A 26,253-nucleotide genomic window follows, 5' to 3' on the forward strand; every position below is an offset into this window, starting at 1 on the left:
CAGTTTAACTTCCTTCCTCCTTCATGGACAAGCATCAATCACCACATATCCGTCGGGGTTCTTCTGCTTTGCTCATCCCATCCCCACTACCAAGGCTATCCTCAAAGCCCCAAAATCTCCCTGGTCCCCCAATCCTCCCCAAGTGAAAGACAAGTATAGATTTTTTTTTTTTTAACGCTTTGATTGCTAATGACTTTTGGGGAAATCCTGAAAGTACCAGAACATTAGTCCTATGAAATGGTAAAAAGGCCTTAGCTACCTCTCTACCCTTTGTGCTCACAGTGGTAAGTAAGCCTTATGAAAACTGCTCCTTTAGACCATACCTTTGATGAAACCCTAGTCTTCTAAAATGGCCAACACACTCCCTGGAGAGATCTCAAATTAGGCCTGATGGTGTAATCAGAGCAAAAGTGTTATTTGCTCCCTTTCTTTTACAGTAGGTAGACAGATGGAAGCCATTTCTAAGGATATGCAGAGGAGAAGATACCTAGTTCACTAAACTTCAACTCTTCTCAGGAATGATAACCATCTTTTTATCATTATCCACCAATCTGCAGCCAGAGTAACCTTTAAAAATGTAAACGTGGTGGCCCTGGGTGGCTCAGTCAGTTAAGGTTCAAGTCAAGATCTCACGGTTCATGGGTTCGAGCCTCGAGCTGGGCTCTGTGCCCAGCTCTGTGCCGACAGCCCAGAGCTTAGAACTGCTTCAGATTCTTTCTCTCCTTCTATCTTTTTTAAATAAAAAAATATTTTTAATGTAAATTTAAGGGGCACCTGGGTGGCTCAGTTGATTAAGCATCTGAATCTTGATTTCAGCTTAGGTCATGATCTCAGGGTTTCCTGGGTTTGAGCCCTGCATCAGGCTCTGTGCACCGTGAGGAGCCTGCTTGGGCTTCTCCCTCTCTCTCTGTCCCTCCCTACTCACACTCTGTCTCCCTAAAAATAAATAAACTTAAAAAAATAAAAGAAAAAAATCCTGTAAATTAATATGAAAAAGGCCAACCCTTTACCCCCAAAGAAAAACTTGAATGCTTACCTCTCAGGAGAAAACAAGAATGGCTAGTAAACATACTGAACAGGTGCTCAGACTGGTAAAAAATCAGGAAAATGCAAATAAAACCACAATGAAATCCACACCCACTAAATGACAAAAATTAAGACACTGACTAAATAAAGTATTGGTTAGGATGTAGAAGAACCAAAACATTTAAGATCCTAAATATACTGGGAAAAACAAGTTAGCATTATTTTGAACAAAGATACACAAATTTTGAGCTGCCTTGGCGGCTCAGTCGGTTAAGCGTTGGACTTCAGCTCAGTCCATGAGCTCAGGTCATGATCTTGTGGTTCGTGGGTTCGAGCTCCACATCAGGCTCTGTGTTGACAACTTGGAGCCTGGAGCCTGCTTCAGATTCTGCGTCTCCCTGAGTCTCTGCCTCTCCCTGCTCTGTGTGTGTGTCTCTCTCTCTCAAAAATAAATGTTAACAAGTTAAAAAAAAAAAGATACACAAATTTCACAATCCAGCAATTACATTAATCCTACAATCCCTCTGGCTGGAGTATCTTCTTTCTCCATCTTTGCGTGCCCAAATCTTACTCTTCTTTCAGATACTCCTTCAAGAGGGAGAATTTAGTATTTCTATGCTCTAACCTCCTATAGCACTTTATCTCTAAGTGCTTTGACATATCAGTTTTTAGCCTGTATCATACCTATTTAAATACATGTCTTATCTTCTCTAGCAAATTGTAAGCAAGTAGAGAACAAAACGTTATTTGATTTGTCTTTTAATCACTATGGCACTAGACACAGCACTGCATATAGAAGCGTATGGCAAAGACTCAAAGCAACACAATCAAACTGGAACACAAAACCTAGCATTTAGGAGGCCCTCAAATTTTGTAGAATGAATAAAAATCTGCTGAGTGACTGAATCGACCAGGACTTGATGTGCACACAAAGTGTGAACTAGCAGGGAAAGAAAATCATAGCATCAACCTGTATATCCAAAGTCTCGAATCTATTTTTCTCCCAGATTCTGGTTTGATGTTGCATCATGAGAGCCAGCTATCAGCTACAAATGCAAATTAATACCAACAAAACAGACAAAGAATGAGGGCAGAGCAGGAAGAGGTGGAAAAAAGAAAGAGAAGGTAACAAAGTAGGAGAAGGAAGGAATGGCAACGCCGGAGGTCATCTTCCACAAGTATTCTGAGAGAGCAAGAAATCAGAAGGAAGCAAAGAAGTTACAGTTCTTCGGCAAAAAAAGACAAGGAATGATAGGACAACTTAAAAAGACGAGGAAAGCTAGCCAGAAATTGATGAAGTGCTAGACACTTTTTTACTTATACAGTATTTCAGACTTTATAAAAAGGTAAAAACAAAACAAACAAAACAAACAAAAAAACCGTAGCAGATACCTGTGCACGCTCCACTCAGCTAAAGAAATAGAGCACTAACAGGGGTACCTGGGTGGCTCAGTCAGTTAAGCATCTGACTTCGGTTCAGGTCATCATCTCACAGTTTGTGAGATCAAGCCCTGAGTGGGGCTCTGTGCTGACAGCTCAGAGCCTGGAGCCTGCTTCAGATTCTATCTCTGTCTCACTCTGGCCCTTCTCCACTCACTCAAATATATTTCCTTCAAATATAAATAAACATTAAAAAAAAAAAAAAAGACATAGAGCACTAACAGTTGAAGCCCTCAGTATCGTTTCTCTATATCCCCCTTTAACTTCCAGAGGCAACAGTAACATGAATTTGGAGTTAGACGTTCTTATTCATTTCTTTGTATTTTTACAGTGATGCCATCTTTTTAAAAAGTAGTGGTAAGGGGCGCCTGGGTGGCTTAGTCTAGTCGGTTAAGCGTCCGACTTTCGCTTAGGTCATGATCTCACGGTTCGTGGGTTCGAGCCCCGCGTCGGGCTCTGTGCTGACTGACAGCTCAGAGCCTGGAGCCTGTTTCAGAGTCTGTGGCTGCCTCTCTCTGACCCTCCCCTGATCACGCTGTCTCTCTCTCTCCTAGAAATAAATAAAAATTATAAAAATAAATAAATAAATAAAAAGTAGTGGTAAATTTTGTGGCAAAGGGAGGAATCTCACCTAAATAAGAGACTCAGAATAAAAGAGAAAGTAAAGGAACAGTCAGTAACAACTGACCAACTCTTAAGACCAAAAAAAAAAAAAAGGAAGATTTGGAAGATGGATAGGTAATAGTTGAAGGGGGAGAAGTGAAGGCAAACAGTACTGAAAAAGAAGCACAGCAAAATAGAAGAAAATTCAGGTTTTTAAAATAATTTGTTAATATTTATTTATTTTTCAGAGAGAGAGACAGCATGAGCAGGAGAGGGGAAGACTGAGAGGGAGACTCCGAATCTGAAGCAGGCTCTAGGCTCTGAGCTGTCAGCACAGAGCCCAATGCAGGGCTCGAACTCATGAACCGTAAGATCATGACCTGAGCCAAAGTCGGATGCTTAACCAACTGAGCCACCCGAAATTTCCAGCACTCCGAAACTTCAGTTTTGAAGATAAAGAGTTGCCTCGGAAACTGCTACAGTAGTTGCCTTTGAAACAAAATAGAGAGTAAATTCAGTTCACACACCAAACAAATCAGCACAAACTATCTGTTAGACACCCTTCTAAGGCACTGCCTTCCTGGAACAATTATTCTAATTGGGGATAGAGGCAAACAAATGAATAGGACATCAGATGTTCGGAAAAAGATAAAGCAGAGTAGAGTTGGCAGAGTACTGGTGAGGAGAAGGAGGTGCTTGCTATCTTATGTGAAAGTGGTTACAGAACCTCTCTCTGATAAAGTGACGTTTGGGCAGAAACCTAAAGGAAGTGGGGTATGCAGAAGACTGTTTCAGGAAAAGGGGACCCTGGGTGGCTTAGTCCGTGAAGCGACTGACTTTTTTTTTTTTTTAATCTTTGTTTATTTCTGAGAAAGAGACATACAGAGTGCAAGCGGGGGAGGGGCAGAGAGAGAGGGAGACACAGAAATGAAGCAGGCTCAAGGCTGTGAGGGGTCAGCACACAGCCCGACATAGGGCTCGAACTCATGAACAAGATCATGACTGAGCCAAAGTCAAATGCTCAACCCACTGAGCTACCCAGGCGCTGCAAGCACCCCCTCTTTATTTCGGCTCGGGTCCTGATCTCACAAACTGTGCACTAACAGCATGGAGCCTGCTTAGGATTCTCTCTGCCTGTTTCTGCCCACCCCACTGGAGTGCATGCATGTGCATATGTGCTCTCTCAAAATAAATAAAAAATTTAAAAAACAAATACACTGTTTCAGTAAGGGTAAGAGCAAATGCAAAAGCCCTGAGGCAGAAAGGTGCAGAGGATTTGAGGAACTGTAAGACCACCAGATGTGGCTGGGGCAGAGCATGCCATGAGATGAGTCTAGACAGGATGATCAGAAGGGCACCCCATGTACATCAATGCCAGAACTGAGGCTTTAATTCAAAGCCTCAAAATGCAAAATGATTGGAGAGTTTTCAGGAGAAAACTAAAATGATCTGCTCTACATTTTAAATAACGTGATCATATAATTTATCATTTAAACAAGGACACTTTGTGAGTGAACAAGAGTGCTATTAGTAGTCACTTCAGGACAACAGACATTAATAAGGCCTTAATTTTAAAAGGCTTCTGTGCAGGGGCGCTTGGGTGGCTCAGTCAGTTAAGCGTCTGACTTCAGCTCAGGTCGTGATCTCATAGTGAGTTCAAGCCCCATGCTGAACTCTGAGCTGACAGCTCGGAGACTGGAACCTTCTTCTGATTCTGCGTCCCTCTCTTTCTCTCTGTCCCTCCCATGCTTGTGCATGTGCGTTCTCTCTCTCTCTTCCCTCTCTCACTCAAAAATAAACATTTAACAATAAATAAATAAAAGGCTTCTGTGCAGAGCCAGTTTGAAGAGGTTCTTCTAGCCAAATCTGGTACAATTTAATCAAAATATATAATTGTAGTAAAAGATTATAACATTGAATACAGTAAAAATCTCTGAGGCTACATTGTTAAAAATAAATCAATAAGAAAGGAAAGTTCCTTCTTACAGTAAACAGCCAACTAAAAAATGTAGAAGGAAAGACATAATTAGAAAGTCATCATTTGGGCCGCCTAGGTGGCTTAGTCGGTTAAGCGTCTTGACTTCAGCTCAGGTTGTGATCTCAAGGTTCATGGGTTCGAGCCCCACATCCGGCTCTGTGCTGACAGAGAGGAGCCTGCTTGGAATTCTCTCCCTCTTTCTTTCTCTCTGCCCCTCCCCTGTCACATGGTCTCTGTCTTAAGTTAAAAATTAAAACCATCATTTAGCAATCATCATAAAGAAAACTGATAAGGGCAAAAATCATCAATAAATACTAAAATTGGCTGGTGAAAGTTTGAAAGTAATAGGATATTTACATAGTGTCAAAATATCTCCCCTACAAGATACTAATTACAAAAGGCAAAGTGATAAATTTATAATGTTGAAAACTGACATACACCACCTTAACAAAGTGGTCAAAATTAACACTGCCTGTAATAGGACCAAATCAATGGCATGTGCATCCTAATGTGATACACAGAGAACTCAGCATCCCGCTTAGGCAGTACCACCCAAAGCACATAACCTGCATCTACCTTGAGCAAGTATGAATCAGACAAACCCAAAATGAGGGACAGTCTACAAAATAACTGACCAGTACCTATCAAACTGTTAAGGTCATAAAAATACAAAGACTCAGGAACTGTTCTAGATTAAAGGAGATAAAAGATATGACAACTGAATCTATACATGATCTTGGATATTTTTCTGCTATAAAGGACACTATTAGGACAACCGGCAAAATCTGAATAAAGACCACAGATTAGATCATACATGGTGTTGTGTGCTGAGTTCCTAATTTTGATCACTACACCATAGTATATAAGAGAATTTCATGTTTTTCTTTCCTACACCTCCCCCAGAAGTCCATGTTTTAAAAAAAAAAAAATACACACTGAAGTATTTAGGTGTTAAGGGACACTGCAGCTGCAACTTAAGTAGTTCAAATAAAAAAAGTAATTCTAGGTGTTGGAGAGGAGAGGGAGGGAGGAAGAGAAAACAAATACAGCAAAATGTTAGCATTTGCGTAATCTTGGTGAAGGCTATTTACAAATTCTTTGCACTGTTTTGGCAAATCTTCTGCCAAGTCTGAAATTATTATTATTTTTTATGAACAGACTACACAAAGACTTCTAAGTTTCTGTGTGGAGAACAGGCTATGGGGGTGATGAGTGCAGAGTTGGAAGCAGGGCTGGACCAATTAAAAGGCTACTATAGATTAAGGGCAGAGGTCATGAAAGACAGCACAGTAGGAAGATCCAGGAATTGGGCCCTCCACCGAAATAACTATTGAGTCGGCACAAAATGCTTGAAGCAACTATTTTGGAACTCTGGAATCTAGTCAAACACTTGCAGCAAACAAGGGAATGCTTGATGAAGAAAGAGGCTGGTACATTTTAGTGAATTTCAGCATTTGGCACACCCTCTATCTTCCCCTAGCTCCCAGTCCCATGGCAGGCAGCTGTGGGGACAGTAGCCTGGGATCCTGTCGCAGGCTGCTGGTGTCAGGGTAGGCAATAGGGATCTTGTCCTCCAAAAATCAGTATTACATGTTCTGATTACTGCTTTTGATTGCTGAAGAGCTGGCACACAGGCTGGCCGTTGTTTCAACCACCATGGCTGAGGTGGCGTCCTTAGCTGTGTCAGACAAGGGGATTTAAAGAAACAGAATATTCTTTTTTCCTCCTTTATTCTTATTAGATCCAAACATTTAAGAAAATTTGTGTCAAGTTACTGGCTGACCATGGAGATCATAGAAGAGACTTCACTGCCCATACAAAATAAGGAATGTACTCTTTACAAAAACACTTTGGGAAAGTCACTGAACAAACAGACAACTTCAGCTTTAATCAAGTAACAACAGCAATCTCTAGGGAGGGAGCAGAATCTGATTTCCAGAGCTACCATATTACAATACTCAAAATGTCCAGTTCTAAACAAAAAATTACAGCCACCCAGGGGTGACTCAGTTAAGCATCCAACTTCGGCTCAGGTCATGATCTCACACACAGTTCGTGGGTTTGAGCCCCGCGTCAGGCTCTGTGCTGACAGCTAGCTCAGAGCCTGGAGCCTATTTCAGATTCTGTATCTCCCTCTCTCTCTGACCCTCCCCTGCTCATGCTGTCTCTCTCTTTCTCTCTCTCAGAAATAAATAAAAATTTAAAAAATTTTTTAAACTTTCCAAATCGATGATACACATGAATCTAGACATTCAAGGAGCTCAACAAACTTCAAAAGGATAAATTCAAAGACAGCCACAGCGAGGTACATGATATTCAGACTGTTAAAAAACAGAATCTTCAAAGCACCAGAAAGCAACTCATCACATTATGAGGAAAACGCAATGAAATTAATAGCCAATATCTCATCAGAAACCATGGAGGCCAGAGGCAGTGGGATGATATATGTAAAGTGCTAAAAGTAAAAACTATCAACCGAGAATTCTAAGATGAAGGAAAAATTAAAAATGTTTCTCAAAAGAAGCTAAGGAAGTTCCTTGCTAATAAACCCACCCTACAAGAAATGCTAAAGGGAATCCGTCAGCCTGGAATGAAAGAACACTAGATGGCAACTCACAGTCATATGAAGAAATAAAGATCCTTACACAGATCACACAGGTAAATATAAAAGCTAGTATACTATATTTTTGGTATGTAACCTCTTCTTTTTGTTTCCTAGGTGATTTAAAAGATGAAAGCATAGGGGCGCCTGGATGGCTCAGTAGGTAGAGCATGCAACTCTTGATCTTGGGGTTGTAAGTTTGAGACCCACATTGAGTGGAGAGCTTACCTTAAAATATTTTTAAGAAAGACAAATGCATAAAATAATTATAAAGCTATGGTAACAAGAACACAATGCCTAAGTATGTAATTTGTGACAATAACAACATAAAGAATGGAAAGAGAACTGGACAGGAACAGAGTTCATGTGTGCTCTTTTAAAATCGTGATATAACTGACGTATAACATTACACTGGTTTCAGGTGTACAACATAATGATTTGATATAGATACTGCAAAACAATCATAAGGAGTCTAGTGAAATGTATGCTCTTGAGGCTAAGTTGGTATCAATTCAAATTAGATTGTTATATACTTAGGATATTAACTGTAATCCCCGTGGTAACCAGTAAGAAAATAACTTGTAAAATATACCCAAAATAAAGGAAATAAAGAAGGAATTAAAATGGTACATTAGAAAAAATAAAACACAAACAAGAAGACATATTGGAGTAACTGGGGAACAAAAGAATATGACATATAGAAAACAAATAGCACAATGGCAGAAATTAGTTCTTCACTATCAGTAAACACTTCAAGTACAAATGTATTAACTCACCAATTAAAGACACAGATGGGCAGAAAAGATTTTTTTTTCTTGTGGTCAACATGTGACCAACCACATGTTGCTTATAGAAGACTCATTTCAGATACAACACACAAATAGGTTAAAAGTGAAAGAATGAAAGAGGATATTCCATGCAACTAGTAACCAAAAGAGGGCTGAAGTGACTAGTCAAATATCAAACCAGGGGCACATGGGTGGCTCAGTTGGTTCAGTGTCCAACTCTTGATTTCTGCTTGGTCATGGTCTCACAGTTCATAAGATCGAGCCCCACATTGGGCCCTGTGCTGACAGCAGGGAGCCTGCTTGGGATTCTCTCTCTCCTCTCTGGCCCTCCCCATCTCTCCCTCTCGAAATAAATGGATAAACATTTTTTAAAAAATATATCAAACAGGGGCACCTGGGTGGCTCAGCTGGTTAAACATCTGACTTTGGCTCGGGTCACGTTCTCATAGCTCATGAGTTTGAGCCCTGCGATGAGCCCTGTGCTGACAGCTCAGAGCCTGGAGCCTGCTTGAGATGCTGTGTCTTCCTCTCTCTCTGCCTTTCCTGGGCTCATATTCTGTCTCTCTCTCTCTCAAAAATAAACATGAATAATTTTTTTAAATTATATTTTTATAATATATATCTAATTTTATAATATATCTAATAATATATATATAATATATATAACAAGATAGATCCTAAGTCAAAAGTTGTTACAAGAGGGGTGTCTGGGTGGCTCATTCAGTTAACCAACCCACTCATGCTTTCGGCTCAGGTCATTATCTCAGGGTCATGAGATGGAGCCCCACATCAGGCTCCACACTGGGCATGGAGTCTGCTTAAGATTCTCTCTCTCCCTCTCCATCCGCCTCTCCCTAACTTGTGCGTGCTCCTTCACTTGTGTGCTCTCTCTCTCTCAAAATAAGTAATAAATATATAAACTGTCCATTAAAAAAAAGTTGTGGAGCGCCTGATGGCTCAGTCAGTTAAGCATCCAACTTCAGCTCAGGTCATGATCTTGTGGTTCTTGAGTTCAAGCTCCCCTTTAGGTTCTGTGCTGACAGCTAGAAGCCTAGAGCCTAGAGCCTGATTCAGATTCTGTGTCTCCCTCTCTCTCTGACTCTCCCTGCCCTCAAAAATAAACATTAAAATAAAGTTTAAGTTCTTACAAGAGACAAAGGACTTTAATATTGATTAAAAAGAAAACTTATCAAGAAAGCAGAATTATAAACATGTACTCACCACCAAATAACAAAGCCCTCAAATAACAAGAAGCAAACATGTACTCACCACCATGTACTCACCACCAAATAACAAAGCCCTCAAATACAAGAAGCAAACGCTGACAGAACTGGGTAGAACTTGACACTTCCACCACAATGGTTAGAGACTACAATATCCCCACTCTAAGTAATGAGTAGGACATCTGACAGAAGATCAATAAGGAAACAGAGAACTTGAACATTATAAACTAGACCTAACAGACATACACAGAACACTTCACCCAACAACAGGAGAATATATATTCTTCTCAAGTACACATAAAACATTCTCCAGGATAGACCACATGTTTGGCCATAAACCAATTCTCAATAACCTTTTAAAAAATCAAAATCATACCAGCTATTTTCTCTGACCACAGTGGAATGAATCTAGGGATCAATAAAAGGAAAATTGTAAAATGCGCAAATATGTGCAAATTAAGCAACACACTCTCAAACAATCAATGAGTGAAAGAAAAAAAAATCACTAGGGAAATCAGAAAATACTGATGAACTACAAATTAAAACACTATATATCCGAACTTACAGGACACAGTGAAAGTAGTACTCGGGGAAATTCATGGCTGTAAATGCCTATATAAAAAGGAAGAAAGACTTCAATCAGATAATCTAACTTACATCTTAAGGAACTCAAAAAATTAAAAAATAAAGAAGCAAACTAAATCCAAAACCAGCAGAAATAAGGAAATAATAAAGATGATTATGGGAAAATGAAGTAGAGGATGAAAAAATAGTAGCAAAGCCACAAAACCAAAAGTCAGTTCTTTTAAAAAGATCAACAAAACTGATAAACTTTTAGCTAGACTGTCCAGGAAAAAAGAGAAGACACAAATAAATACATCAGAAATAAAAAATGGGCTATTACAACCAACTTTATAGAAATAAAAGAATTATAAGAGAACACTATGAACAATTTTACACCAAAAATTAAGATAATTTAGATACCAAAAAAAAAAAAAAAAGTTCTAGAAACAAAGCATCAAAATTGACTCAAGAACAAATAACAAATTTCAAAAGACCTATAACAAGAGACTGGATCAGTAATCAGAATTCTTTCAACAAAGAAAACCCTAGAACCAGATGCCTTCATTGGCGAGTTCTAGTAAACATTTAAAAAATTAACACCAATCTTGCTCAAACTCTTCCAAAAACAGAGGAGAGAACCCTTTCTAATACTCTACAAGGCCAGCATTAACCTGACACCATGGCCGGACAAAAGTCCTACATAGAGCTCCTGGGTGGCTCAGTTGGTTAAGCACCTGACTTCTGCTCAGGTCATGATCTTGCAGTCTGTGAGTCTGAGCCCCACATGGGGCTCTGTGCTGACAGCTCAGAGTCTGGAGACTGCTTCAGATTCTGTGTCTCCCTCTCTCTCTGCCCCTATCCCGCTCACACTCTGTCTCTCTCAAAAATAATAAATAAGCATTTTAAAAATGTTAAAAACAAATACCCCAGGAAAAGAACACTACCCCTTATGAATAAAGACACAAAAATCTTCAACAAAATACTGTACTAGCAAACTGAACCCAACAGCACATTAAAATGATTATACACTATAAGCAAGTAGGATTCTTCCCAGAAATACAAGAGTATTTTACCTTTGTAATCAATATAACATACCACATGATCATCTCAACAGACACAGAAAAGGCAATGGACAAAATTTAGCACCCTGTCAAAATAAAAACACTCAGCAAAACCTTGAAGACATTATGCTAAGTGAAAGAAGGCAGTCACATAAGGACAAATTTTTATGATTCGACTTACGTGAAATTCCTAGAGTAGTCAAATTCATAGAGACAGAAAGTAAAATGGTGGTTGCCAGGAACTAGACGGGTTAGTGACTAATGGGTAGAGTTTCTGTTTGGGAAAATAAAAATATTCTGGAGAGGGATGGTGGTATATATTTGCACAACAATGTGAATGTACCTAATGCCACTAAACTGTACACTTAAAAATAGCTAAAATGTTGGGGCACCTGGGTGGCTCAGTCAATTAAACGTCTAACTTCAGCTCAGGTCATGATCTCACAGTTCGTGGATTCGAGCCCCGACTGGGTTCTGTGCTGACAGCTAAGGGCCTGGAGCCTGCTTTGGATTGTGTGTCTCCCTTTCTCTCTGTCCCTCCCCCACTTATGCTCTGTCTCTCAAAAATAAATGTTAAAAATTTTTTTAGAAATAGCTAAAATGATACATTTTATGTGTATTTTATGACAATAATACACACAGATACACACATGGACATATTCAGACAGCAAACTAGGGATAGAAATAAACTTCCTCAACATTAAAAAGGCATTTATGAAAAATTCAAAGCTCAATGATGAAAAACTGAAAACTTTCCCTCTAAAATCAGGAATAAGATAAGGATGCCCACTTTCACTGCTATTCAACATTATACTGGAAGTCCTCGCAAGAACAATGAAGCAAAAAAAAGAAATAAAAGGCATATGAATAGGAAAATAAAAAGTGAAGCTATATCTATTTGCAGATGACATGATTCTACATATAGAAAATTCCATAGGATCCAGGAAATACTACCAAAGCTAAAAAATGAGTTCAACAAAGTTCAGGATAGGAGATCAATATAAAAAAATCAGTTGTTTCTACATACCAGCAATAAACTATCCAAAGAGGAAATTAAGAAAACAATTTCACGTATAATAGTATCCAAAAGAATAAAATACATAGGAATAAATTTAACCAATGATATGAAAGAATTGTACAGATCTTCCTAGACTTACAATGGGGTAACATCCCAATAAACCCACCCTAAGTTGAAAACAATGTCAGTCAAAAATGTATTTACTACATCTAACCCAACAAACATCAAAGCTTAGCCCGGCCTACTAACTTAAATGTACTCAGAACACTTACATTAACCTACAGATGGGTAAAATCATCTAACACAAAGCATATTTTATACTATAGTGCTGAATGTCATGTAGTTTACTGAATGCTGTACTGAAAGTAAAAAATGGAATGGCTGTATGGATATTGTACAGTTATGAGCATACCTTCTGCAACCCTCATGATCACCTGGCTGACTGGGAGCTGTGGCTCACAGCCACTGCCCAGCACCATGAAAAAGTATTGGACTTCATATAACCAGCTTCATATAACCATATAATGAAGTATTGGACTTCATATAACCATATAATAAGTTCAAAATTATAAGTACAGTCTCTACTGAATGTGTGTCACTTTTGCACCATAGTAAAGTTAAAAAATCTTAAGTTGAACCATCATAAATTGGGGACCGTATGTCTGCTGATGGGGTGTCTGGCTGGCTCAATTGGTGAAGCATATAACTCTTGATCTTGGGGTTGTAAGTTTGAGCCCCACACTGGGTGTAAAGATTATTTAAAAATAAAATCTTTAAAAAAGAAAAAAAAAAGGACTTGAATAGACACTTCACCAAAGAAGATGGACAAATGGCCAGCAAGTACATGAAAAGACGTTCAACTTCCTGGTCATTAAGGAATAGCAAAACACGATCACAATGACATATTACTTTACACTCATCAGGATGGGTTTAATTAAAATAACAACAAAAAAACAGGGCACCTGGGTGGCTCAGTCAGCTGACCATCCGACTTCGGCTCATGATCTCACAGCTCGTGAGTTCAAGCCCCATGAAGCCCCACATCAGGCTCTCTGCTGACAACTCAGAGCCTGGAGTTTGCTTTGAATTCTGTAGCTCCTTTCTCTCTCTGCCCCTCCCCCATCTCTCTTTCTTAAAAATAAATAAAAACACTTAAAAAGTAACAACGAAAAGAAAACAAAAAGTAAGAAGTACTAATAAGAGTGTAAAGAAATAGGAACCCTCATACATTGCTGCTAGAACATAAAGCGGGTCAGCTGTTGTATAAAACAGTTTGACAGTTGTTGAAAAAGTTTCGTACATACTATACACTTACCAGAATGGCCAAAATCTGAAACACGGACAACACCAAAAACTGACGAGGATGTGGAGCAAAAGGAAATCTCACTAATTTCTAGTGAGAATGCAAAATGGTACAGCCACTTTGGAAGACAGTTTGGCAGTTTCTTAACAAAACTAAATATATTCATACCATATAATCCCAAATTGCATTCCCTGTATTTACCCAAAGGTGTTGAAAACTAGCTCTACACCAAAACCTACACATGGATGCTTACAATAGCTTTATTCATAATTGTCAAAACTTGGAAGGACTCAAGATGTCCTCCAGCAGGTGAATGAATAAACCGTGGTATATCCAGACAATACAATATTATTGAGCATTAAAAAGAAATGAGCTATCAAGCTATGAAAAGATATAGAGGAATATGAAATGCATATTTCTAAGTGAAAGAAGCCTACTCTGAAAAAACAACATATTGTACGATTCCAATTTTATGACATTCTAGAAAGGCAAGACTGGAAACAGTAAAAAAAAAATCAGTGGTTGTCAGGGTTGGGGTGGAGGAAGGAATAGGCAGAACACGGAGAACTTTCAAACCAGTGAAAATCATCTGTATGATACTCTATGATGGATATGTGTTGTTCTATATTGGTTCAAAATCACAGAATGTGTACCAGCAAGAGTGACTTCTAAGGTAAACTATGGACTTTGGGTGATTATGATGTGTCAATGTGGGTTCATCAATGTAGGTACAGAGTGTGTACCACTCTGATAAATGATGTAGATAAAAGGGGAGGCTTGCATGTATGGAGGCAAGGGGATATATGGGAAATTTCTGTACCTTCCTCTCAGTATTTTTTTTAATGTTTTTTATTTATTTTTGAGAGTCAGAGAGAGACAGTGCGAGCAGGGGAGGGTCAGAGAGAGAGGGAGACACAGAATCCAAAACAGGCTCCAGGCTCCGAGCTAGCTGTCAGCCCAGAGCCTGACACAGGGCTCAAACCCACGGATCGTGAGATCATGACCTGAGCCAAAATTGAACGCTTAACCGACTGAACCACCCAGGCGCCCCTCCTCTCAGTATTCTGTGAGCCTAAATTGCTCTAAAAAATCTTTAGATAGATAGATAGATAGATAGATAGAAAGAAAGAAAGAAAGAAAGAAAGAAAGAAAGAAAGAAAGAAAGAAAGAAAGAAAGAAAGAAAGAAAGGAAAGCTAAGCATAGAATTACCATATGAGCCAGCAATTCCAGGCCTAGATATATATACCCAAGAGAAATAGAAACATATGTCTAGTACAGCATGGGCACTATAGTTAATAATACTGTAATGCTGATTTGAAAACTGCTAAGAGAGTAGCTCTTAAAAGCTCTCATAAGAAAAAGAAAATGTTTGGGGCGCCTGGGTGGCTCAGTCAGTTAAGTGTCTGGCTTCGGCTCGGGTCATGATCTCACAGTTGGTGAGTTCAAGCCCCACGCTGGGCTCTGTGCTGACAGCTCAGAGCCTGGAGTCAGCTTGAAATTCTGTGTCTTCCTCTCTCTGCTCCTCCCACTACTAGTGCTCTGTCTCTGTCTCTCAAAAATAAACTGTTCAAAAAAGAAAAAAAAGAATAAGTTTTGTAACTGCACGGTGAATGATGTTAACTAGACATCATAGTGATCATTTTGCAATATATACAAATATCTGACCATTAAGTTGTACACCTTAAACTAACAAAATGTTACATAGCAATTATACCTCAATTAAAAGAAATCTACACAGAAAAAATAGAAATCTACACAGAAACTTGTATACAAATGTTTATAAACATTTCAGGTCGGGGCGCCCAGATGGCTCAGTCAGTTAAGTGTCTAACTTCGGCTCACGTCATGATCTCACAGCTTGGGTCATGAGTTCAAGCCATGTCAGGCTCGTGCTGACAGCTCAGAGCCTAGAGCATGCTTCAGATTCTTTGTCTCCCTCTCTCTGCCCCTACCCTGCTCACTCGCTGTCTCGGTCTCTCAAAAATAAATAAACATTAAAAAAAAAAAAACATTTTGGAGCACCTGGGTGGCTCAGTCAGTTAAGCATCTGACTTTGGCTCAGGTCATGATCTCAGGTTCGTTGGGTTCAAGCCCTGCATCTGGCTCTGTGCTGACAGCTCAGAGCCTGGAGCCTGCTTCAGATCTGTGTCTCCCTCTCTCTCTGCTCCTTCCCTACTTGCTCTCTCAAAAATGAATTTTAAAAAATTAAATACATAAAGAAAAAATTTTTTAAAAACATTTCATGGTCATCTCCTTCATAAACATAATGATGCATGAGCATTATTCATAATAGTCCAAGGTGGAAACAACCCTTATGGTCTACCAATTGATGAATGGATAAACAAGCTGTGTTATACACATAGAAAGGGTTATTCAGCCACAAAAAGGAATGAAATACTGAAGTACTGATACATGCTACAATGTGAATGGACCCTGAAAACATGATGCTAAGTGAAAGAAGCCAGACACAAAAGGACACGTTATACATTTCCATTTATATGAAATATCCAGAATAGGTAAATCCATAGACTGCAGACAGGGAGAGGAAAATGGGGAGCAATTCTTTTGGACTGATGAAGTGGTGATCGCACAACACTGTGAATATACTAAATAACACTGAATTGTTCACTTTAAAATGGTTAATTTTATAGGATGTGAATTCTACCTCAACTTAAAAAAAATGAAAGACATAACATTCTTTTCAATCTACAAAATTTAATCCTCTTTCCTTTTTTTTTTTATAACAGCACTATTGTGACACAATTCCTATACCATACAGTTCACCCATCTAGAGTATACAGTTCAGTTGTCTTTAGTCACAGAATTGGGCAACTACCACAATTTATTTGTATGTATGTATGTATGTATGTATGATTTATGTACTTAAAGTAATCTCCACACCCAACACGGGGCTCAAACCCCAAGAATGAATTACATGCTTTACCGACTGAACCAGGCAGACGGCCCTGACCGCAATTTTAGAACACTTTTATCAATTCCCACCCCCCCCTCCAAAAAAAACCCAGTACCATTAGCAGTCACTCTCCCTGACTCCTTTCCCCAAGCTCTAGCCAACCACTACTCTACCTTCTGTCTCTATAGATTTGCCAATTCTGGACATTTCATAGATGTGGAATCATATATTGTGTGCTTTTGTGACTAGCTCCTTTCACTTATCATTTTTTCAGGGAATTTCCTTTATTTTAACAATAAAGTCTGTGCCAAGTATTAAAATGTAAGGGAAAAAATAAGAATACTATTTAGAAAGAGAACATTACTGAAAACAATGGCAGATCAAGTCCAAAACAGAAATCCAGTTAAGATGAATCTTTATAAAATATAAATCAATAGACTTGAAGTGAAACCATTATAAAAATGCAGCAGAAAATAAGCAAATTAGGGTAAAATGAATACACTAGAAAATATATTTTACAAAACAAATAGCTTGTCAAAGAGAACATTTTCCCTAATAAAGGTGTTGGAAAACTGATTAGGAGGATTAATTATAGGGAAAAACACAAAGAGCAAAGAACATGATCTTTGTATATAAAGACTCCTCCAGTCAGTGTTTCTCAAAAATGTGGTGACTACCTGCATCAAAATCATCTAAGAACTTGTTTAAAGAATCAGAGTTCGGGCCTGTGCCCCAGAAAAAAATCACTGAAGGTGAGGCCCTGAGAACTATTTTTAAATAAGTACTCCAGAGGACTCTCATAAACACCAAAGTCTGAGAACTGATATCTAATTAACACAAACTAATGCAAATGATTAAATGTGTATCAGAGTCCAGAGAAAAGTGACAAGAGCAAAATGCAGGAAAAAGAGGAAGGTGGGGGAAAAAAATACTTGAAATTTTGGCACACTGTGCTCTATGGAAAACAGAAAGTGATGTTTGAAAATTCTTGTAGAATTGATGTTAGAAAAAAATTCTAAATGTGTGAATTTGCAAACCATTCTACAACTACCACTGTAGACCACTCAGGGTACAACACAGGAAAGTGGTTCTAGTAGTTCTAAATGCAAGGTTATGTGCTACAGAAAACACGTAACAGATGCACAGAATGTTTGCTGATGATGTTAACTATTCTTACAACAAGAACAGTCATACTTAATCATCTCTATCTTCTGACCATCTAGACAAAACCAAACATTTTGCTGTGGTAGTCTTTACGTGAATAACAGCATGAATTGTCAAATAGGATGTCAGATGCTGTCATGTAAGCTCAGGGTTGGGGAATTTACTTTCAGACCAAGTTAATCTCTATTTTTAAGGCCAGACTTATGTAAACAAGGACAGACAAAACTAGAGTTAAATTTCGTCACACCTAAGACCATTGCATGATAACACTTAAATTTCCCTGAAAATCACTAAAGTGTGTATACAGGATAGCCTTTATTATTCTAACTGTAAGCTACGATTCCCGAAGATGAAGTACTAAGTTCTAACTCATTATTTTACTTCATTGAGAAAAATCCATTTTGGGTTAGCAGAGATAAAGACAAGAAGTTTATATTATGTAACTCTTAAAGGATCTCACGATCAGAACACAAAATATGTCCACTTTCCCCATAAAAAACAATTCTCCTATAAGCTCAAACTGTGAAGTTCTGAGGTCTCTTCTGACTCACTTGTTTAGACTGAGCCTTAGAATGCATTTGGAAACACAATTACATTCTATCTAACCCTAAAGTGCACATGTTTCAGTATTTCCAGACCTGATTCTTGTACATCTCATAAATGAAAGAAACAAACTATACTGGGGGAATGAAGTAACTAATGCATGCAAATAAATTACATGGGAGGTTTTGCTACTTTCATAGCAGATTTTTACTTATGATCAATATTTGACTTGATACACTAAGATCTAGAAGTATCTAAAAGTTCTCTGATATTTTTTCTTTTCATGGCTTATATTTCAAAAGGCAGACATTCTAGAATTAATCCTTAAAGCAAGCTAAGGTACAGATGTGTGGGCTCCTTCACCAAGGTCTCACTTTTCCTTCCAAGAAGCAGTCAACCAATATTCATCGATAAGCCCCAGCTCCCAATTCCCCAGATGTGACCCCTTCACAAACCTCCAGCCCAACCTAACCACATACACGCTATAGGTCCCCAATCTCTCCCACTGGCACGACGGCCTCTCAACATTCATTTGGTTCCTGGCCAAGGGCCATTCTTGCTTCTTCCACTGATCCTGCACAGATCTGACACTGCCTACGATCTCTTCTTCTATTCCTTCCCCAGTAGTCACGACTCAAAGCGACAAAGAAAAAAGTCAATTTTCCCTAACAGCAGACAGCTTTTTTTAACTCTAAATACCTGCCCCCTCCCCCCTCCAACCTTATTCCCTCCCCTGCTTTTGTTATTCAAAAGGTGCAGGGTCTGGGAAAAATCTCACTCACCTCATGCTATAGGCACCAGCACCCAGTTCCTGGCCGATCCCGGACAGACTAGCATCAAAGTCCTGCACCAGCCCAGATTCAATCACTTCATCGGCCAGAGGCAGCTTCAGAGCCCAGGCCATGCTGGCTCCTTCCTTGCCCCGGGAGACACCGTTTCTTGTACAAAGGCAAGTAGTGGGATTCTACCCAATGGGGGCAAGACTGTGGAAAACTCCAAACCAGGACCTCCCACGCTGTCCCCACCGGCCACCCGCAAGCCCGAACCGCACTGCCCGCACAACTAATCTGCCGTTCCCTCGGCTCCTAGCTCCTGCCTCGACTTTCAAAATCCCTCCCACCCAGCTCTTCGGAGCCGTGCGAGGCCCCCTGTGCTTTAGCTATTACAGATTCTCCCGAGGCAGCTCTAGACTCCCGCACTCCCACTGCTTGGGCTCTCCCCTTGAGCTCGTGGTGGTCACTCGCTGACCCTCAAACAGGCCAGCAGCAGCGACCCACTGCCTGCCCGACGCTCCCACGGCGCTCTCGCACCTTTCTCCCCCGTCCCCTCCTCCTGGAAGCCCCCCTCCCTCCCGGGACCCGCTCTCCCTTTCCCCTCCAGGCCTCGCTTCCGGTCAGTCCCAAGATCACTTCCGGTCACCCCTTCTCAACCCCGCAGCTCTTGGAACCAAATCCAGGCCTCCGCCGAGCCGACCTCCCGCCCTCTGCAGTCCCACACAGCCCCGGAACATGGACAGGAAAGTCCAGCACCGGCTGGAAACCTAGACTCGCCAGGGTCCTCCACCGCCCGCCGCCCCAGCGCCAGCCAATCATGGCGCCCTCTTCCTTTGTGGGTCCGCCGAACGTGACGTCACCCTGCCGGCCGCCAATGAGAAAGAGAGTTCGCGGGCTTCGGCAGTGATGATAGGCTGGCTGCGAGGCGGCCCCCCGCCCCCAGAAATGGGCTGGGCGGTCTGGGAGAGGACCCCGCGTGCGTCAGGTGTCTACTGTTTAAATGGCTCTTTCTGAGGCTACCTGAATCCTTCCTAGCGCGGTGTACCCAGTCGACACTCTAAGGCGTGGGTGAAGTCTTCCCTCTAGACTTAGTGAACTCACTCCTACCCCTGGGGGACACTGGACCGTTTTCCCAGAGCTCCCTGTAGGGGCTTCTTTGCTCCTGGAATGCTCTCTCTCCTTAAACTCACCTCTCCGAAGGTCAAGAAGCGGCTTATGCTCATCTTCCGCATTCTCCCTGATGCGCTTGAACAGGAAAGCGTGAGATAGGTGAAAGTTGTAGTTTTTAAAAGGTCGTGATCTGAAGATCACGATTTGGGTTGGCGTTTTCACTTAATAGTTTGGTGACTTTCCCAATAATCACTTACCTCGCTGAGATTTAGTTTACTCGTTTGAAAAGCAAGGATATCCATCCCTGCTCCATCTTCCTCCTATGAGGATCAAATAATAATGCCCATTGTTTATCAAGCATCACCTATATACCAGGAACTTTATTACATTATTAGTAATCCTCAAAACAATCTTACAATTAGAAGTATAATTCTAAAGCTAAGTATTTATGACCCTCATTTCACTAGTAAGGGAAGAAGGCTATGGGGCTAAATTGTCCACAGCTGAATTACCATGACAACTTCAGAGCTGATTCCAAAGTCCGATGATAATTTTCACTATAAAACATTGCCTATATGTGAAAGTATTGGTTCTGTTGTTGGATTCCATTATTCAACTTTTTACAGTTTGTCCTCAGTTGCCTATATTTGCCTTTTTCACTAGACTGTGATTTCCTAAATAATAGAAATCTTTCTCAGGCTCGTGTTCTACATATCTCCTAGTATAGTTTCTGCATTCAATAGGACTTTTTAAAAATGCTTATTGAGGGGTGGCTAGCTGGCTCAGTCATGATCTCATGCTTCGTGAGTTTGAGCCCCACATGTGGCTAGCACCAACCGTGCAGAGCCTGCTTGAGATTCTCTCTTTCTCCCTCTCTTTGACCCTCCTACTCCCTCACTCTCTCTCAAAATAAAAAAAACTTTAAAAATAAATAAATAGGGGCACCTGGGTGGCTCAGTTGGTTAAGCGTCCAACTTTGGCTCAGGTCATGATCTCACGGTTCGTGGGTTTGAGCCTTGCATCTGAGCTGTGCTGACAGCTCAGAGCCTGGAGCCTGCTTTGGATTCTGTGTCTCCCTCTCTCTCTGCCCCTTCCCTGCTCATTCTCTCTCTCTCTCTGTCTCTCAAATAAACATTAATTTTAAAAAATAAATTTAAATAAATTAACATTAATTTTAAAATTAAAATTAAAAATGCTTATTGAATTAAGAAAGGAATAAAATAAAGGAAAGAGGTTGACATGAAGTTGAAAAGATGCCCCCAGTTTCAATCACAAGATCCTCTCTTTGAGGGCTCTAGGCTTACCCATCTTCCTACCTTGGTTCATCCCTGGGATATTCAATATCTCTTCAAGGCATCTCTTCTTCCCTTGATCTAGTTGTATCTCAAAACATGTGCCTGTGAGTAAAGCAACTGGTCCTGGGCTCAGAAACCAAAGAGATGCCATAATCAAAATCCTTTGTAAACAAACATTAGATTCATCGTATTTTTACATGCCTTTTAGGTGGAATCATGCCTCCTTGAATAACAGCTCCATCACTACATGCATAATCTGGGCAAGTAACTTCAAATCTCTGATGTAATAATGAGAGGCTCATATTTAGTGAGCCTTTCCTAAATGCCAACGCCGACTAGGTGCTTTATGTATATAATCTCATTTAATTCTCACATCACTCCTGTAAGAAAGGTACCATTATTAGATTCATTTCATAGCTAAAGAAGCTGAGGCTCAGAAAAATTGACTTGTCCGGGGTCACTCAGCTTGTGAGTGGTAAAGCCAGACTGATCTGACAGCCTGAACATGTAATCATCACGCCAATCTGCCCCTGTGGGTGGTTTTAACCTAAAAAAAAAGATCTACTTCCTACCTAGTCTTCTTTTCAGAGATAAATTGTGAAGCTTGTGGAGGTGAGAATATAAATTTTCAAAAATTGCACACATGAAGATATCTTGGATGAAGCATTTTTAAAATTCAATTTATTTATCTTGAGAGAGAGAGGAGGAAGAGGGGCAGAGAGAGAGAGAGAGAATTCCAAGTAGACTCTGCACTGCCAGCACAGAGCCTGGTGTGGGACTCAAACTCACAAACTATGAGATCATGACCTGAGCTGAAATCAAGAGTCAGACACTTAACTGACTAAGCCAACAAGGTACCCTGAGGCACTTTTTAATAGGCAGAAAAAAAGGAGCACCTGGCTGGGCTCAGTTGGTAGAGCATGTGACTCTTGATCTCGGGGTTGTGGGTTCAAGCCCTACATTGGGTGTGGAGAGTACTTAAAAATAAAATCTTAGAGGTGCCTGGGTGGCTCAGTCAGTTGAATGGCAACTCTTGATTTCTACCCGGGTCACCATCTCACAGTTCGTGAGTTCAAGCCCCATGTCTGGCTCTGTGCTGACCACTCGAAGCCTGCTTGGGATTCTCTGTCTCCCTTTCTCTCTGCCCCTCTCTTGCTCATGCTCTGTCTCTCTCTTCCAAAACTAAAAAATAAACATTTTTAAAAATAAAATCTTAAAAACATGCATAAAAATTGCGCAAAGTGAAAAAATTTAAAATAAAACAAGGAACATTCATATTAAATATTTGGAAGAGATCATTGCCATATCCAGGAATCTCATAAAGCCATGTCCTCTGGAAAATATTTAGAAAAAGACAGACATGTCCTCAGAAATGTTTAAGCTTAAGTTTAAATTCCGAACCAAAATAAAGATTTCATAAAGTTCCTCCTTGCCATTAATTAATTCTAAAATAAACTGGGTAAGATGAAAAGTAATTCCTAAGCCTTGGCCCCTCCCAGTTGGAACGCAAATCAGCCTTGAGATTTATGTCTGTGAGTCCAGATCCCTCTGTTGGGGAAAAGATTTTACTGACGGTTTACCCCTGGAATTCTGTGCCTGGGGGAAATGGACTTTTTCATTCCTCTCCCTTTCCCAATGTAATGAGGAGTGAAACTGGAGTGCCAGGACTAGAAACAGGGATTCCGGGAACAGCTCTGGAAACTCTGCTTCCAAGAACAGATCACCAGGGGTTCCCCCTAGAAATCCAGCCTTGCCTATCAGTAAACCAGAGTTTGTATGCATAAATTCATCCCACAACACAAATCACGGCTCTTATTAGAAATAATAAATATGACTAACTAGAAATACCTGGGGCACAGAGTTCCAAATTCAGTATGCTGGACCATTTGGGTGGAGTTAAGGCTTATCTGCAAAGGGTTCATTTTTCTAGATTAGCTCCTGAAACAGACACTGTTTAGATGGAACTGAAGAGGTTCAGAACGAGCCTCCCTAAAATGTGCTGCTTTGGCATCTGGATTGCTTTAAGCTGAAGTCAATTGAGGCCCGAAAGACTCAGGAAGAGCTTTTATTTTGCTTTGAACTGCCTAGAGTAATTTAGACAGAGTGCCTAGTCCAGGAAGAGAACTATCATCAGAGATAACTGCAGAGACTATGAGCTAGGTATGGTAGCCATGGGAAGCTCAACAGGGCCTGTTCGTTCAGATTCCTTTTTGGCTCCACCGTCCCTGCATGTGATGGCAAACACTTAACCAATCACTTGCTTTTCCCAGCTTCCTGTAAATCATCTTCCTCTGCTTTGAAGTCTCAGACCTCTACCCCCATCCTCATAGCTCTGGAGACCATATAAGCCTCAATTGCCTGACCACCTGTGGGTCTCATATTCTTATGGGCCTTCTGTACGTATGTAATTAGATTTCTTTTTCTCCTATTAGTGTATTTTATGTCAACTTAATTAATAGACCCAGCAAAAGAACCTAAAAGGGTAAAGGAAAAGTTCTTTCTCCTCTATAGAACACAGCAGAGCTTACCCTGGATGGTAAAAATATGCAGAAATCCTACTAAAATGATCAGGACAGAAAAGCAATTCCCAAGTCCCATCCTGTATAGCATAAGGTTAAGCACACAGGCATTAGAGACAGCCTATCTGGGTTCAAGACTTGGTTCTGCAGTTCACAAACAAAGCCACCCCAAGTAGATTCCTCATCTTTGCACTTCAATTCCTTACCTATAAAATGGGTAGAGGGGCACCTGGGTGGCTCAGTTGGTTAAGCCTCCAACTTTGGTTCAGGTCGTGACCTCACAGTTTGTAAGTTTGAGTCCTGCATTAGGCTCTGCGCTGATAGCTCAGAGTCTGGAGCCTGCTTTGGCTTCTGTGTCTCCCTCTCCCTCTCTGCCCCTCCCCTGCTTGTGCGTGCGTGTGTGCGTGTATGTATGTGTGTGTGCAAGCACGCGTACTCTCCTTTTCAAAAATAAATAAATATCTTAAAAATTAAGTAAAATTGGTATAATAGTAGTTACTACTTTACAGAATTATGGTGAGAATTAACTGACATAATGCATGTTAAGTACTTAGAAGAGTACCTAGCACATAGTGATCAGTAAGGGTTAAATATTATCATCACTGATAGAAAGGGGCCTGTAGCACCTGTCCTGTGTCTCAAGACAGTCAATTCTCTCAGAGGCTTGAGGGCTCAAGCTTCTGGATCAGCACTTATCCATCCCCTAGTCTGCCTTTCTCATTCATTTACTGAAGTCAGAGTAACTATTGCTGGGTTCCCCAGTCAATTGTTGGGCATCTTCCTTTAGATAAGAAACCATTATTCAGGCAGGCTTTTTGGGGGGACTGGCCACCTAGGTTTAACTCTTCACATCTTCTGACATCCACCCAGACAAGCCTGTGAGCTCCAGTCTGGCTTCTTTGAAGGACTCAGTAGTTGAGAGAAAAAGAAATCAAAAGCTTTCACAACTATGCAGTTCCAAACAACTTCAGGTTGCCTTTACCTCTAATCTGTAATCCAGAAACAGGCTCATGTCTCTCCAGTCCATAAAAGACCAGTTCTCCCTTCCCAGCAGTCCTCAGCACAGTGGACATCTGCAATATGATGATTTGTAAGAAATGTATATGTACACATATATATAAATGACCAAAATATATTTCTCATATATATTTAGTTTTCACCCACAGTTCCTGGCTCACAGCTTCTAAAACCCTTGGAATTTCCTGAGCAATAGGGCTATGGAAGCATCTTTTGTGATGTTTGGTCTGTCTTCAGTTCCTGAAAATGCTTCAGAGCCATGAAGGTAAAATGGGTGTCATGTTGTTCATAACAACCTCCTTTCCACCACAACTGGGTTTGTTAACAAAGGTGGCTTGGGGCGCCGGGGTGGCTCAGTCGGTTAGGTGTCTGACTTCAGCTCAGGTCATGATCTTGCAGTTCATAAGTTCGAGCCCTGTGTCCGCATCTGTGTTGACAGCTCAGAGCCTGGAGCTCGCTTCGGATTCTGTGTATCCCTCCTTCTCTCGGCCCCTCTCCTGCTCACACACTGTCTCTTTCTCTTTTGAAAATAAATAAACATTAAAAAAGTAAAAAATAACAAAGCTGGCTTTGGGCAAGCACTTAAGGATGGGGGCTGGTTTCCAGGGTAACTAACCATGAATAGTGGGTTGGAACTTTCAGTCCCACTTCCTGATTTCAGGGAAAGGGAGAGGGGCTACAGTTTGAATCAATCACCAATGGCCAATGAGTTCATCAACCATGTCTATGTAATGAAGCCTCCATAAAAACCCCAAAGGAGGGAGTTCAGAGCTTCCAGGTTGGGGAACAGAACTGTCCCATGTGCCACCGTGCCAGGGTCCCAAGCTCCATGAACACAGAAGCTCCTTTGTTCAGGGCATCATCATGTGTATCTCTTCACAGGGCTGTTGATCTGTATCCTTTAATAACCTTTGTAATAAATCCTATTCTAGTGATAAATGGGTTTCCCTGAGTTCTGTGAGCCATTCTAGTAAATTAATTGAACTCAAAGAGAGGGTCAAGGGAACCTCTAATTTATAGCCAGTTGGTCAGAAGTGTAGGTAACAACCTATACTCAGCAGTTGGCATCCTGAGTTGGAAGGGGGTTGTTGGAGCCTCCAGATTATAGCTGGTCAATCAGAAGCACAGGTAACAGCCTGGGCTTCTGATGGTGTCTGAAGTGGACGGTGGTCTTGTGGGACAGAGCCTTTTACCTGTGGAATCTGATGCTATCTTCAGGTTGATGAATTCTTGAGTTGAATTCTTGGCTACCTTGTTGGTGTCCGAGATTGCTTGTTGGTGTGGGGAAGCCTCTACACACACATCAGAACT

At 40.6% G+C, this 26,253-nt stretch overlaps 1 protein-coding gene across 4 annotated transcripts in view; it reads right to left on the bottom strand.

Moving 5' to 3' along the window:
* Positions 1 to 19,537, bottom strand: part of TFCP2 (transcription factor CP2) — a 48,707-nt gene extending 29,170 nt beyond the window's left edge. For all 4 annotated transcript variants that reach the window (XM_039241379.1, XM_039241378.1, XM_039241377.1 and 1 more), the window contains exon 1: positions 19,011 to 19,537. In XM_039241379.1, coding sequence (XP_039097310.1) covers positions 19,011 to 19,132 — 122 coding nt within the window. In that variant the 5' untranslated portion in view covers positions 19,133 to 19,537. The remainder of the gene's footprint in view (positions 1 to 19,010) is intronic.
* Between the last annotated feature and the right edge of the window lie 6,716 nt (positions 19,538 to 26,253).

Source organism: Hyaena hyaena, unplaced genomic scaffold, assembly GCF_003009895.1.
Source record: "Hyaena hyaena isolate Hyena2069 unplaced genomic scaffold, ASM300989v1 scaffold_192, whole genome shotgun sequence".
Classification (NCBI taxonomy): domain Eukaryota; kingdom Metazoa; phylum Chordata; class Mammalia; order Carnivora; family Hyaenidae; genus Hyaena; species Hyaena hyaena.